This window comes from Ostrea edulis, chromosome 1 (genome assembly GCF_947568905.1).
Source record: "Ostrea edulis chromosome 1, xbOstEdul1.1, whole genome shotgun sequence".
NCBI classification, from domain to species: Eukaryota; Metazoa; Mollusca; class Bivalvia; order Ostreida; family Ostreidae; genus Ostrea; species Ostrea edulis.
In genome coordinates this window covers 31,373,625-31,389,510 of record NC_079164.1, presented here as the reverse complement: position 1 = coordinate 31,389,510, position 15,886 = coordinate 31,373,625, and the positions used below count along the sequence as shown (strand labels likewise).

Sequence of the window (15,886 nt, the reverse complement as noted above, 5' to 3'; positions counted from 1 at the left end):
GAAGGAGAAGGCATCACCTGTCGAACGGTCACACCTTAGCTACCGTGAGCCTTATATATTGATTAGGTAAACGGAGTAAATAGTAGTCAAAATCAATATGTAAAAAGCGAACTAACAATTGGCATGTAACATGTCAGGCAGCATTCAATCCAGTGAAACTTGTACTTGCAAATTAGATCGTTGTAACGACATAGAATTTGCAAAATGCTGACTTTAAACGAGACCGTTAACAATAACTTATCTGTGACCATTTGGCAGAGGATGCTTACTCTTTCTCGGTACCTTATCCCACCATCCAAGGGTTCGTTTTGCCTTTCTCTAGGTTTTGTAACTTTAGTAAGATTTATGAGATTGGTCTTTACTTGTTCATTTATCAGAAGCCTGCCGCGATTCAAAAATTGATCATGTGACAAAATATTATTAGAAACATGTCACTATTTTCAAGTTTGATTAAGAGTTCATCATCATACCCCTTTCAACACGTTCACTGTACAACATTACAGAGACATTGATAGATAACTATATGTAGTAACAACTGATATTATATCAATAATTTTGTATTCAGATTTGTTTTCAGATGTCACAAACTGTCGTGTAACATTTGAAATCTACTACCCATCACATCAATGAGGCTGATTGATATTTCCTTCTTTTACTACCCTTTCCACTCATATTGAGACGTCATCAGTTGAAGGTGAGGTAACATGAATTTAAGCATATTCTTAACGCTTAGAGTCGTATATGTAAGGATTCTTTAGCGTGCAATCGCCTGTCGCGACACTGACCTCCGTATTTAGGTCATATTCGAATGACCCGCGATTCTCACTTCTAAATGACGAGCGTTTGGTGAAGGGGCAATCATTACCTATGATTTCATCTAATGTGTAACGCGACCATGGCACGAGCGGGACTGAACTCACAATCTACCACCGAGCTACTGCGACCTGAATATACCCATTTTACTAACATACACAATAAAAGTAAATGTATATCCATACGTATAGTATTTCAGGTTTTTTTTTAATTGAAACTTATTGACCGCTTTATGCATGAAATGCTAAATGACGTATTGGGAATAGCAAACGCAACACAACACATAAAAAATCCTCTTTTTCAAATTGATAAAAACACTAAATGCAACACGAAAAGTTGATCTGAATCCATTGAATATATATGTCAGTATATGAAATACAATACAATATGATGTAGATTCCCATCTCATCCTTTGAAAACATAATATATGTGAATACCTATACTTGTGAACAGCTATTGTATGTAAATAAGCTCACCTATGAAATGTTAGTCTAATATACAAATCAATATTCATCTTCAGGAGTCTTCTTTACAGCATTACTAAGTAAATGAAATACATTGGCAACTAGCAACTGTTATTTCCTTTCAAGAAGAAAGCTGTTTCATTAACCATTTGATTATTTGTTTTCTGCAAATTTTAATGATGCCCACATGAATGCATGAAAAATATCAAGTACCTGTTCACATTTGGTCAAATATTAGTTTTTAAGACAGCAAATCAAGGACTATACAAGCAAAAACTGTGATGTACGTAAATAGGTTCTTAGAATACAAGATTTAAAACTTACCAACAGCGGTTCCATCATATATGTCTTCAGTGAATCACACGATGTCTCTGATTTCTTTCCTGGATTAAACATTTTCACATTCCTAGTTTTTCATGGAAAGTTTTAAATTCAGGTTTCAAATATCAGGGAACGAAATGAAGTTTATGACAATAAAAACATTGCTCCTGCAATTTGTTAAAGATACGTTATAAAGTAAATGCAATATTGTACAGTGCAATGATAACATAACACTTGATCACCTCATTCAGAAATGAGGTCAGGTTAAATTTGGTCAGCCATCACTTTGTCAAATGTCACAACATTTGGATGTAGAACTGGATTCTTTAAACGAATTTCTTAAAAGTAATTTGATTTTGAAATGTCATCTGGATCGGCTTTGTCTTTAACTTTTTCAACTTCCATTTTTGTAAACACAAGTCTTGCTACTTCACTATTGCGAATTGTACCTCGCGAATAGTCTCTTTCATTTTGTATTACCTTGCAATGTCAAAAATCTCCACACTTTCTCCTTCGAATCTTGAAACCATACTCCAACTTACAAGATCTGTACTGTAATTCCTCGAAATCACCTGTTATACATGTATTACCAACAACAGTCACTCCATTTCATGTAGCTCCATTCATGCATAGCTTCCTGCGTACTACGTCATCAGAGCAATACAGAATCCAAAACCTACACATGACAACAAGGAAATCCCGGAAAAGAACTGGAATTATCGAGTAATCTGATATGGGCCTAATTCTGACTGTAATAAAAGACATAGATAAGAAAAACATTGCATAACTCATACATCAACGAATAAGTATAATTAAGCGTACAGAAACAACTGATGAATATACAATGTACAACATCGCAAATACGTGAAATTCCCGCCATTTTCTTTTAACGCTTCCTTTGTTTCAAAAACCATATGGGTCACATGTGTTGATCATAAAATGCGATAGATGCTAAGTGTTAAATCTTAATCTTGCAAATAAATGAAATTGGTTTCGATTGATGCATGTGTCCATGACTGATATAAATGTTCACATTTTTTAAAAAATTTCTAGGACCCCCCCCCCCCCCCTTAAGAATGACTAATTTTGTGATTTTACAAAATGTAACATGTTGATGCAAAATATCATTTCGGGTTTTCTTCATGGTGGAAATTACTTAATTCAAGAAAAATCAATGAATGCTTGAATTAATTGATTGATTGAATATTGATTAACGTCCCTCTCGAGAATTTCTGACACGTATGGAGACGTCACCATTACCGGTGAAGGACTGCAAAATTTAGGCTTATGCTCGGCTTTTGAGCAGGGAAGGATCTTTATCGTGCCACATCTGCTGTGACATGGGACCTAGTTTTTACGGTCTCATCCAAAGGACCACCCCATTTAGTCGGTTCTTACAAAAATAGACGACCTATTCTAACCCTTATCCCTACGGGAAAACTAGCACAGTGGATCATGAAACATAGTCCTTTGAGGTCTAGTTTGATTTTACATAAAGGAACTTTAAAGCTGATATGGGAAATTTATTAGAATCCAAATACATGCACAATGTCTTCCAACAGTTTATATGTGCCCTATCGGCACAAATTGTGCTCTTTTATAATCCGAAATGTTCTTGCATTTTTCAAAAAAGGCAGATTTAATGTATCTAAGTACAAGTACATGAAAAGAATAAAACTCTTGATGTAGTCTTCAAATTCGACATGAAAGGTGGAGATAAGAAACAGTGATCAATCTCATATCTACTATAAGCAATACAAAATAGTACATTGGGCAAACACGGACCCCTGCATATACTAGAGGTGGGATCGGGTCCCTGGGAGAAGTAAGCATCCCCTGTCGACCAGTCACATCCGCCGTGAGCCCTATATTTTGATCAAGTAAACATAGTTATCCTAGTCAAAATCAGTGTGCCAACAACGGCCTACAAATCGGTATGAAACAAGTCAGACAGCATTTCACCCAATAACAGGATGTAATGGCAAACTAGATCGTTATAACGATCATAGTATTTGCAAAATGCTGACTTTAAATGAGCAATCTGATTAAAATCAGATCCTCGATCCGCTCCTTTATTTCTTTTGATTTGTCGCTACTCGAGGATCTGAATCAACTCGCTTAGAGGTCACGTCCCGGTGACCTTTCGTCCAAGAATATATAATTAGGAAGCAAAACCTTTTCCACCAATCAAAATTTATGTTTGAAAAGCGACTTCGGAAAGAATCACAAAATGGCTGCCGAAGAATTAGAAATCGCGATTGGAAAAGTTTTGCGGAAGTTTGGGATCGATAAACTGAAGAAGGAACAAAAACAAATGCTTGAACTGTTGTTGGAGAGAAAGGATTGTATGGCTGTTTTGCCGACAGGCTACGGGAAGTCTCTTCCTTATCAAATGCTGGTGTCTGTGAAGCGTGAACTGGAGATGGAAGACGACGCAAGCAAGGTTATCGTTTGCTCACCATTAGTTGCTCTGATGCTGGACCAATGTGAGAGACTGAATGGTATTCCTGGTATAAGAGCCGTGCAAAAAGGTTAATTTTACATCATATATCCTATATAAATAATATACACGGAAAAACAAATACAAACACGTACCTACAGTGTATTATCATTTATAGCAAGCACAGGAAAAACGATCGTGTATGCATTCGAAATAAGCCATGAGCCTTTCAGATCTTTATTTTATTTTTATCTTCTTTTTGTTGGAGTGGGGTGGTGGAAAAATTCTTATAATCTTAAGTTACAACCAAATTATATTCAAAGAAATCTCAGTTTAAAAAGAAGTTAAGAGTCACAGACTCACAAGCCATGACAGTTTATTGTTATGAAAAAAGCACATTTAGAAATCATTTCTTGGCAGGCAGCACTTACGAAGACAATAAAACATGCAGCATACAAAGCAAATGGAGCACATACAAGTATCTATATATTTGAAGTGCACATTTGAAATAAGAACTGTACATGTAGCATATATTGCATTGTAACAGATACAATATGTATGCAATATATATATATATATATATTAGTGTTTTTAAAAATTTGCAATGTGTATAAAATTAGCTCCTCAATCCGCTCCTTTATAATTTGTTGCAACAATATGCTAGCTAACTATATGGAACCACTTGCTTCTTACTTGGACTTGTATCTATTCTAATCACCAACAATACACATTTACAAATGATGACAACATTTTTAAATTATACTAAATTATCATAGATGAAGGTCAATTTCAAATACATTTGAAAATGCACTTATAAAATAAGTATGTATAAAGTATTTGATCGAAGTAATTTGACAAATCAAATGTGTAGAAATACATTGTTTTTAGTGTACATGTAAGGTCTTTATTTTTGTAGGAAGTAATGCAGATGATGAAAAGGATATAGAAGATGGGAATTTTCAGTACCTATTTTCCTCTCCAGAAATTTTGGTTGGAGACAAAGTTTTCAGATCCAAATTGCAACAGTATAAGGTGTCAACTATAGTTGTTGATGAAGTCCATACAATTTCAACATGGTAAGTTTTTTAGTTGTATCATTAGGCAATAAAAAAATGTCACTGCGTGTACTGTAATTTGTTAAAAAACGGGAAAGTATGGGAGCAAAATTGTGAGATTAACAGTGCCTATAGCAAAATGGTAAAAATAAACTCATCTTTTGTTTGCCTAATATTTTCTCAATTAATCATGAATTAGTACATGTAAGAATAAGTGAAAATTAATGTTATGATACATAATGTATAGCAACAAAAATGTAGTTGAGAACTTGTAATAGCTGCAGTTTGTATCCAATACTTTATAGGCATATATTTTGATGTTTATTTTGCAACATGTAATTTTAACATATAATTGTATAACTTTTAATATAAATGATATTTGGTATACAGACCAAGGTGTTTATACACTTGTGTGGATTCTCCATAGATTTTACAAATTTTGACGTCTAGAGATCATTAATCATGACACCAATAGTAAAAAGTCATCAGGTTATTAACAAAATTAAACTGACCGTTTTCTTAGATTATGGTAAAAAATCTTATAAAGTAACAAAAATGGGTCTGTTAAAATGCATAAGAACCATACCATCTCATTTCAATGATCTTTTTAATGTGTTTGCCTTAGCAGTCACAGTCTTTTGAATTAATGAAATGATGCTACAGGTAAAACACATATGTGTTAATTAATAGGTTATTCGCTTTATAATTTTGGGTTACAAATATATCCAAAACATCACATTCTATATACAAGAGGTCCACAGTCACCTGAGTATTAGTTATTTAAGTGCCACTAGTGCCAAGGAAATCTAGATTTAAAAAAACCTCTCCTGTTTTGAATACTAATATTTAACAAACCTTGCAGGGGTCAAAGTGATGAGAAGAAAGAAGCCTTTCGAAAATGGTTTGGGGATATTGGAGAATTGAGATCCTTATTTCCACGTGCATCTATCCTAGCATTGAGTGCCACTTGTACTAAAAAAATTTCTCGTAGAGTATACAAGGTTTTAGATCTAGGTGTGGATACCATCGAGATCAGAATTTCACCTAACAAACCTAACATTAAAGTAGCAGTTCACAAGATTCCAAACAGCTTGGAAATGTCAATGTCCTGGATTGTGGATGCTTTAAATGAAGAAAAACTGCCAAGATGTATTTTGTTTTGTAAATCTATCAAAGATGCATCAAATATGTATACTTATATTGTTACCGAGATTCCAAATTGTACAGTGGTTGAAATGTTTCATTCAGAGACTCCAAAGGAAAATAAAGAAAAAATCATTGATGGTCTAAAAAATCCAAACAGTGACTTGAAACTTCTTATTGCTACAACTGCCTTAGGTATGGGAATTGATTGTGTTAATTTTAACAATGTTATTATATATGGTATGCCAACCTGTGTTGTAGATTTGATACAAGAGATTGGTAGAATTGGGCGTGATAGTCAAAAATCTGTTGCTCTAATTTTGTACAACTCTTACTCTTTTCATGTTGATGATGAAGTAAAAAACATTTTAAAAACTACAGAATGCAGACGAAAAGCAATGATGGAACCATTTTTAAAAGAAAAAGAGCTGGGTGAATTAGAAATGGGGAGTGAGTTTTGTTGCGATTTGTGTTATACTAAATCAGATGAAAAGAGTTCCATTTTTGGGGTAGAAAAGCTCTTCTTTTGTCCAGATTTTGACACCGAGAGTGATTTTTCAAATAGTTCCAGTGAGTCTGACCTCAGTCAACAAGATGTCTTGTCAGATAACTGACTAACAACATGCTTATAATATATTTATTTTCTTATTGATGTTTTTTAAGGTGGCTCACTACACCCTGAAGTAGTTTCTCAAATTAGTACGAATTGATTTAATCATAAAAGATATGATGATATATAATATGTATGTACGCCAAATGTCAGAAAATATGCAAATTTGGATAAAAACATGATTTTCAAAACAATTTTTAAGACATATGAACAGAAAACACTGGCGGATTTGAGAACTCGATATCTGCGTTTCTTCAGCCCAATGCTTCAACCACTGAGCTACGATGACAAACAAATCAAATGATATAAATAGTTTTACAAATAATTTAAATCGCCATCTTGTGACGTATTGTCATAAAGAGTATGAGCTTTAGTGTAGTGAGCTACTTAAACATGAAATGTTTGGAATAGATATTATATTATCTTATTGATGTGTTTACACATGAAATGTTTGGAGTCGATATTAAATTATGTCAAACATTCAAAGTGTTGTTTAATTCTTGTTAACTAATAGACCTCAAGTAAACATAAGCTCTAAATTTATTGATATTAACTATTTAAAAATTGATGGGAAAAAAATCAGCATTGAATGCTTATACCTCACTGATAGTCTATATACTAAGAATAGAGTTAAGTGATGTATATATATATGAACCTCAACAAGTTAGGAGCACTCAAACTTGTGATCTACAGTTTAGCAGTCCATGTGCTAACCTACTGAGCTACTTGGCTAGACAATATTTGAAATCCATAGAATAGTTTTGCTGATATTCATATTTTCATTCATGTTTTAATAGGAAGTCAGCCATTATGATGATGTAGAATATCCCCTTGAGTTTTATTTGTAAATGAACTCTAACTCTTGTTAATGTGCACAACCTTTGTTATCCTCATCTCTGAAGATGTTAGAAATCTATGAAAGTTCACTTGAATTGTTCAGGTGATTAAACCATCATAATTAAACATTTTATCAATAAAAACAAATATTAAATATGCATTGACTTTTACTACTGTTAATTGTTACAGCTGTATTTCAATAACTGTTATGTTGAAAGAACAATTCTCTTCAGCTTTAAAATATGACTTATGACCAAGTCAAAACATGTACGATAGTTTCATTTTACGAGATTACTGTATTCCCTTAACTGACTAGTTATAAAATTGATGTTGAGGAACAGTAATATCACAATGTAATCTACAATCAAAGTACTGGTATCAACAATATAGTATGTCATAAATAAATAAATCATTACAACCATATATACAATATACTGTCACACTTAAAAAGTGTATGGAAATGAAACCTATATGTGCTTGTTTCCAAGACGGTGAAAAGCAACCAGAGGCTTGTGTCTATGGACAAGAGTGGCAAACCCTTTAAAACAATCATTGAAAATGTTTTTGTTTGTACACAGAGATTTGCATTTTAGCTTTCGACCTTCCACAAATGTAAATGCATCAATATCAAACAATTGAGTTACAATTTTCTGAACATCTTCAGCATAAGATGGGAGGTGATGAAATCCTTTTCTTGTTGTAACATTACAAACAGAATCAAAGTGTTTTACAAAGTTGACAATATGAGGAAACTCCTTGGAATGTCGCAGAATGCTTTCTTTTGTTTGGAAACCTGAACAAACAACTTTGCTATCTCTGTTGAGTAGCTCCACATATTCGTCAAGGGCCATGTTGTTATTCTTTCCCCCTTGTAAATTAACACATCTATTAGCAATTAACCGTTCCTTCTGCTCCCCATTCAGAACACCCTCTGTTAAAGAAACAAGGTGGATAGATCCAATAGCATACTTAGTTTTGTTCGTTTTAACATAAATTGGAAGTTCATATTTCGCTGATCGTACACTACGGTGTCCATCGGCCATATCAACTGCTGAATCCAAGTTCTTGTGCAGTAATGCAAGTTTGAATAAAAGTCGACAATGATCTCCCAATTCGTCTTTCACTTTTTCATTTGAAGGTTTCGATATTGGGGTTTTGGCACCATGCACCTTCTCTTCATGTGCTTTCAGGGACCCAACATATGCATATGATTTGGGACAAAAGTGACACTGGACTCTGTCATTCTCAAGATTGGATAGGTAATAGTTTTCTGGATGGCTAATGTCAGTTATGATTTCTCGGAGATCATGCATGATGTCATTTTGTGATTCAAAAAAATACTCCTGTAAAATTTCACGACTGATTCCATTTAACCAAGAGATCTTGTCATTTGATGAAAACTTTTCAAAGTCAATAGGCAATGGAATTTCCTCATCAGCATTTCTGTTGAATTTCTTGAAAAACAGAACAATGCACATAGCATCTAAAATTGTGTAATACAGAAGTTTGTATGGGCGATACGCATTTTTCACATCTCCTTTGACATTCCTGGCATCCAATAGATTTCTAAAATAGCATGCAGTTCCTCTGTCTCCTCCAGAATCTGTGCTGTAGGTGAGCCTGCAGATAGCCTGAAAATATGTACATATAAATGTTAAAATAATGAATACAATTTTTTTTTATACAAGCCTGTGGCACTTTTTTTTTCAAGAGGGAGAGGCACCTTGGAAGTTAAGTTGAGACTTGAAAAGCAAATGAACAAGTACATGTAGTTGCAAGATCTTCAAAATTGCAGGATTGGGGAGGGGGTTCATCCTTTGCTACATGGGTTCTAGTCTTGCATTCTTCTCAATCACTATTACTACAAAAAAACCAAAATGGGGGGTGGGGGTGTCACACAATATATCATCATATATATTAAGGATATCAAACTTTGTATGATACCCCTAAATGCCCATACCAATGGATGACTATTTTAGACATGGCTTAGAGTCAGAACCCTGGGGTTGTCAAATTCACAATTTGGTACATCCCCATTTGCTTCTTTGAAATAGGCTTCATGGGTGCAGGAGTCCTGAAATTTACAATTTATGTCTCCTTTTTCCAAAAAGATTCTTCTTGGAATGGTATATAGTTATGAAGAGGAAGTAAAAAATTTCAATTGTTAATGGACGACAGAAACATATGGCTGAGCAATAGGTCATCTGAGTGACTCGGGTAACCTAAGAACATATAAACGCTACTGAAAATCATTTTAAAAATTGTTTAAGATAGTAGATACCTCCAAGAAATTCATTAGACGATGAAAGTCTTCAATTTTAGAGATAAATCCTTCAAGTCTGGACTCTGCTGTCTCTCCATTGAGAACTGACTGCTGTGCACATTGTACACGTTCATCTGTTAGTCTGTCACCTATAAAATAGAATTATTGTTCAATGGGATGGAATCTTCATCTTTACACATACCCATCTTTAATCATATGAAAATCAATAACCAACATTACAAAACCAGAGATGGAGTAATTCAAAAATGTAAATAAATAGCTGTATTTAAATACATGTTATAAGTAATTGGATGTATTTGTAATCGACTTTACTTTCAATTACAAGTAATTGAATGTATTTTAAACATTCTGAAAAGTACAGTATTTTCAATTACATCCTTTATTCAAACTTTAAAATTTGAAGTTGATTGAATGAAACTGTCTAAAAACTGTTTTTCAAGGGTTGTTTATGCAATGAATAAATGCCTCATTATGTCTAATTTATTTTTGAAATAAACTTCAGTAAATGCAATGTATTTGGTTCAAAGTAATGGAGAGTAATTTATCACAATGGTTAAAATCAATGTACATTATGCACTTATAATTGCATGTAATTAACAAAATCATCAATGTAGTTTAAAGTATTTAATTATAGTTTCTATGTAAATGATCCCATCCCTGAAAAAAAACAACACATTTTCAATTAAAGTACATTATAAATGTTCTGGAAGGAAGATCCTTGTTTGGGAGTGAATGTATATATACATGTACATGTAAATCTAATTCCTGTCACACTAAAGTATTGTTGGTCAGACAGATAGTAAATGGCATGATTAAATCAAATTATAGGTGTCTTCATCTTATGCTCGGCATAAATTTGAAACTGTTTCAAGTCATCATTTCATAAAAAGTGTTGATGGATGGATAGACTGATCAACAATTTGAAATGATAAGTTCCCACAGCTCATTAAGATATATAATAAAAGACGTACCACCAAAAAACACTGATTCCACTATGTGATCATCTTGTAATGGAACATATTTGGACTGCAAATCCCGAAGTAGCTGAATCATATCGGCTGTCTTTGTCTCATTTGTATCGAATAATCCTAATGGATACTAATCAAAATAAGGAACAAGCATAAATTTTCATGTATTGAAATATGTTAAGACATGTCGATTTTCAAAACGTTATTGAAAAATTACCTGTTTTGTTTTTTCACCTGCTTGTGCACTGTATGGATGAGTCAGATGAGCAGGATAAATATTGGCAAATTCTGCTTTCATCTGAGGAACTCCCTTGATCACTGAAGTAGCAAAGTGGAAGACAAGTTCATCCATCAGAATAGTTTGTTCCTCAATGGATGGTATGAATGTCTCCAATTTAATGTCAGTTTTCAGTTCATCACTATTTTCCACACCTCTGGCAGTTGGAATTATCCTATCCACAACCACAACAACATTGAACAGGTGTAATGACAAAGTTTTCTGTTGTGATGTCCTGAAAGTATAGGAAAGGTATACTGTAACTAAGATATCGACATTGTCAATGAGAGTTACCTTTATTGAAGTGGTTACATGTGAGAGACCACAGTACATTGACTTTCATTAATATTACATGTACTGCAGTTATTGTTACGACTGATGAACACATCATGTGACACTATAAGTTTAAGTACCAAAAGAACTGCTTACCTGAAAGCTGGGAGAATGTTTTTGTCCCAGTTGTCTCCGACCAACTGATACTTCACATTTCCTCCTTCTGACCAATCTTTCTTCAACTGAATAACATCTTCATCCAGTTTGTCAATCCAGGATGCCAACTTGTTGTGCACAGATCCAGGGCTTACACAAAGTCCAATTTTAGCAAGTCTTTGAATATCCTATATGAAAATGAAATAACTGTGTATTTACAATGGCCAAGTTATTGAAAAAAATTTGCATGAATCAGGTATGATCTTCATCAGGTCATTATTTCTTTATTGTGTTTTACATGTCTTACCCTTTGAGTGCATCCACCATGAACAAGCAAAAAAGCAATACAATAGTGCAGCCCAGACATTTCTTGGCTACGGCCATGACATCCTGTTGCAATTGTGTGCAAGATATTCATAAACTTTTTCTCTGATGGTGCCACTGGAACATCACTGACAACTGCACTGATTACCCTCAACAGGTTAGGAGCACGCACTTCCAAATCCTTATGAAATTTGTTCCATGTAAAGGTCATCATACTGTCATGATCCTTCTTCAGTAACATGGAGCCTGAATTTCTTTTGCAAATTGCTTTGGTTTCTGCCTGAACAATCTTGGTAGCTGCCATAACCACATCATCAGGGTTTGAGGTGGCAAGCACATCAAGCACAGTTTTTTCAACATTGTCCGACTTGAAAATAGCTTTACACATTTTCTTGTGAGCATCATTCATTACCAGCGCTGTCCGCTTTCCACTTGGATAGGATATAGATATCTATCAAGTTATAAAAGATGTCTGAATACAAAAACACATAGCAAACATCTTTGTATATATGAGATACGAAAACACAAACAGCAAACATTTTTGTACACATGTGATACAAAATACAATAAACCTTATTCAGTTATCAAAATAATATTTAAAAATGAAATGAAAAATACTTTATATGCAATAGTCGTAATGTACATTTTATTCATATATAATTACCTCATTCTCGTCGGATCTGGCAAGTCAATATGGAGTTAGTTAAAAAGAAATGCACCTGAAATTTAAGAGAAAAATTCTTAACATGCATGCAAAACAAGAACTTTGAAACAGAAACTGGAACAAAAGGCCCATGAGCCACCCACTCACATAATCCATGATGCTTCATATATGTACTCGGAGGTCATTTGGATCATGTGGACGATAAACCATTTTCAAACTCCTTACTCTTAAGTATGTCTTTTACAAATTTAAAATTACTACCTGAATTAAGGAGGTATGCTACACCAGAGAAATTTGATGTAGATGAAAAGTGTAGGTTATGTACAAAAATATTTTGAATTTGAAAATTTTCAAATTTACTTTATTTTGTCAAAAAATACAGTTTTAGTAGAAGGTAATCTGAAAAAAATTTAAAACCCCTGCTGGACTCGAACCTGCGACGTACAGTTCAGCAGTCGGTATTCTAACCTACTGAGCTACTCGGATAGGTATTTAAATTGAAAAGGAAAAGTCAAATATTGCTGATATCGATTTTGTCATCCATGTTTTTAAAGGAAGTCAGCCATTATGACGATGTAGAGTACTACCTTAATGATTTGAAATTAATTTTACATTGCTACTAATTTTTAAGAACAAAATAGAAGTTTTTTCTTGCACAAGGCCAAATAAAACAAGTAATGCTTCAAAAAACATGTGGTGCAAAAATTGGATTGGGTTATACAGATGTGTCATTTAATTAGTAGTACATGTAGTGCAAAAACAATTCAAAATAGTGACAGGACAATATCTTCCTATGTCCAGGGTGAATTTACCCTTGAGTATGTGACCTAAAAATCTAATAGGGTCATCTACTATTTAGGGTGTACCAATGTGGGTGTCAAATGATTCTTAAAATATAGGAGACAATATATTGCTAAGTTCAGTTAGACACTTGACCTATAACCATATGAACCCAAAATAAATAGAGCTCATCTACTCCTTATGATGAACCAGTGTACCAAGTTCGATGTATGTCAAACAAAGGGTTTTCAAAATATTAAGCACAGTATTTCCAATGTCCAGATTGGATTGACCATATGACCGGAAAATCTACTCATAATCAATCCACATAAGAAACATCATGGATATTATTTAAATCAAGTGCATGCTGAAAATAATTGAGCAGACCTGTGGTATACTAACTTCTTGTTTGAAAGGGGGGGGGGTGCACAAATGCACCTATTTGGTTGTCATTTTGCTCTCTGTATGTATATACTGTCAGGCAGGGTGATTCCTACCAATTTTGATAGATAAGGCATCTGACCTGTATGTAAAAACTAAACACAGTAAATTATGCTATCCCTATGGTCAACATACATGAGCTTCACTCAATGATGCTTTTTGCCAAGTTTGATTAATAACGGTCAAATGGGTAGTAAATGCTAAACGTTTACTGATAGAGATGGTCAGACAACAGGTGATCAGAAAAACTCACAATTCAAGAGAGCTATAAAACAATAAACCAAATAAAACAACAAAGAAACTAAGCAAATGTAATTTACTATATATATTTATAAGCACTATTAAGCTATTAAAGCAGATGAGAGCAATGTTCTAGGGTGGTTTGGATTAATCTCTAATATTTAACCAATTCTTAAAGAATATTGGAGAGAAAATAAATAATAAATAATATAAACAACTTTTCTCTCTGTAATTTTGGTGGCTATTCTAAGAATGTTGTATATGATATATATGATATGCAATTTCTGAGTTGCCCACAACATATGTCCCTTTGTTGAACTCCTTTCTGTTTTTATATTCATTCGGTGGGTACAAATGCCTATCACAACAAAAATTGAAAATCATGTGCATCATCTTTCTTTGATATAAAATATATCACTCGTGCAGAAGAGGAAATAAATAATAATTTCATATTTGATGGCCTAATTGAAAGAAATTATTTTTGAGATGGTCTGTTTAATGTACATCAACTGCTGATTATTAAACAAAATTGACACTTTCCTACATTGTCTCCTTAAAACAAATATCTACATAGCAAGTCTATAATGTTTGTATACATCTTGTACCCACCCCAAGCATTCAACAGAATACTGAACGTACCTGTCCTCTATCACAAAAGAGCTGATATCTCGGAAATTGCGCATTACATAGGTACATTGTTCATTTGTACCTTCATGTTACATATAGCTTATTCAAAAGAACACACACAAAAAACTACTAACAGTATAACGAAGAACAACATGCTTTCTATGTATCTATTTACCTCAACTTCTCCTTGCAATAATGGAACTGTGGTTTCAAAAGTTTTCCCAAGTGATCTTCTGACAGTGACAGGTTTACTTTCATTCTCGGGTGTTGACTGGGCCACTGGTTTAGCAGCGATTTGGGGTAGATGTGCTTGACCACTCAAGTTGGATAAGTTAGTTAAGTCAGAAAATGGATTCATAGTCACTGGCTTAATGTAAGAAATCTTAAAAAGGGGATCCACTGGTTTCTTAGCTGGCTGCGAGACAGTTGGGCTGCGAAGCATTCGTTTGGAAATAATGGACCGTTTCGGTGAGGGAAGTGATAATAGAAGAGTTTGTTGCACTGTAGATGTTGTCTTCTTTAAGTTCTCACGTAACTCGGTGGATTCTTTTTCCATTCTAATTACCTTTTCAGCAGAACGATAGCATTTCTGACAGACCCCACTCTCTGCATCAACTTTTACCTCAAACCCTACGACCTTTTCGATAGTTTCTTTCCGTTCCTTTGACATTTTGAACTTCCTATCTAGATATTTCGTGACTGTTATCGTTCCATCAGCATTCTTTAAATGTTGAATAAACGCAAACCCGCAAATAACACAAACATTGCCAAGTACATAGGTTTTTTTGGGTGTCGACGACAATACGTTGGCCGCGGCCATCTTTATTTGTTTACTTTCGATATTCTCGGACTTTTTCAACAGCACCTAAATTTTTCAGCGTTCCGCAATTCGCTGCAGCTGGTATACAGGTGAGATTTGATTGGATGAAACAAAGGTCACCGGGACGTGACCTCTAAGCGAGTTGATTCAGATCCTCGAGTAGCGACAAATCAAAAGAAATAAAGGAGCGGATCGAGGATCTTATTTTAATCAGATTGTTAAATGAGATTATTGAAATCCCTGCATCATCAACTTGTTTGTCAGTAGCCTTCCTCGATTTTAAAACTGATCATACGCAGAACAAGCTCTTGCGAAAAGAATCAGTTGAGAGATATAAACACCCTATCCA

General features: G+C 34.0%; 2 protein-coding genes across 2 annotated transcripts; one reads left to right on the top strand and one right to left on the bottom strand.

Moving 5' to 3' along the window:
* The first annotated feature begins 3,641 nt into the window (after positions 1-3,641).
* LOC125659551 (probable ATP-dependent DNA helicase RecS) lies at positions 3,642-7,326 on the top strand. Its single transcript, XM_048891256.2, has 3 exons — positions 3,642-4,129; positions 4,955-5,114; positions 5,956-7,326. The coding sequence occupies exons 1-3, from the start codon at positions 3,829-3,831 to the stop codon at positions 6,848-6,850; spliced, it is 1,356 nt and encodes a 451-aa protein (XP_048747213.2). The 5' UTR covers positions 3,642-3,828; the 3' UTR covers positions 6,851-7,326.
* A 134-nt stretch (positions 7,327-7,460) lies between these two features.
* LOC125663874 (uncharacterized) lies at positions 7,461-15,019 on the bottom strand. Its single transcript, XM_056141107.1, has 8 exons — positions 14,893-15,019; positions 12,630-12,684; positions 11,949-12,416; positions 11,642-11,829; positions 11,153-11,447; positions 10,939-11,065; positions 9,965-10,095; positions 7,461-9,314 (listed from the first exon to the last, which is right to left on the bottom strand). The coding sequence occupies exons 3-8, from the start codon at positions 12,372-12,374 to the stop codon at positions 8,151-8,153; spliced, it is 2,331 nt and encodes a 776-aa protein (XP_055997082.1). The 5' UTR covers positions 12,375-12,416; positions 12,630-12,684; positions 14,893-15,019; the 3' UTR covers positions 7,461-8,150.
* Positions 15,020-15,886: the final 867 nt, after the last annotated feature.

Excerpts from the sequence above, each read along its gene's own strand:
- LOC125659551 (XM_048891256.2), top strand. The coding sequence starts at position 3,829 with ATGGCTGCCGAAGAATTAGAAATCGCGATTGGAAAAGTTTTGCGGAAG. Across the intron at positions 4,130-4,954 it reads TATAAGAGCCGTGCAAAAAG|GAAGTAATGCAGATGATGAA; the intron begins GTTAATTTTACA and ends TTATTTTTGTAG. Across the intron at positions 5,115-5,955 it reads GTCCATACAATTTCAACATG|GGGTCAAAGTGATGAGAAGA; the intron begins GTAAGTTTTTTA and ends CAAACCTTGCAG.
- LOC125663874 (XM_056141107.1), bottom strand. The coding sequence starts at position 12,374 with ATGAATGATGCTCACAAGAAAATGTGTAAAGCTATTTTCAAGTCGGAC. Across the intron at positions 11,830-11,948 it reads ATGGTGGATGCACTCAAAGG|GATATTCAAAGACTTGCTAA; the intron begins GTAAGACATGTA and ends ATTTTCATATAG. Across the intron at positions 10,096-10,938 it reads GGAATCAGTGTTTTTTGGTG|GTGACAGACTAACAGATGAA; the intron begins GTACGTCTTTTA and ends TCTATTTTATAG.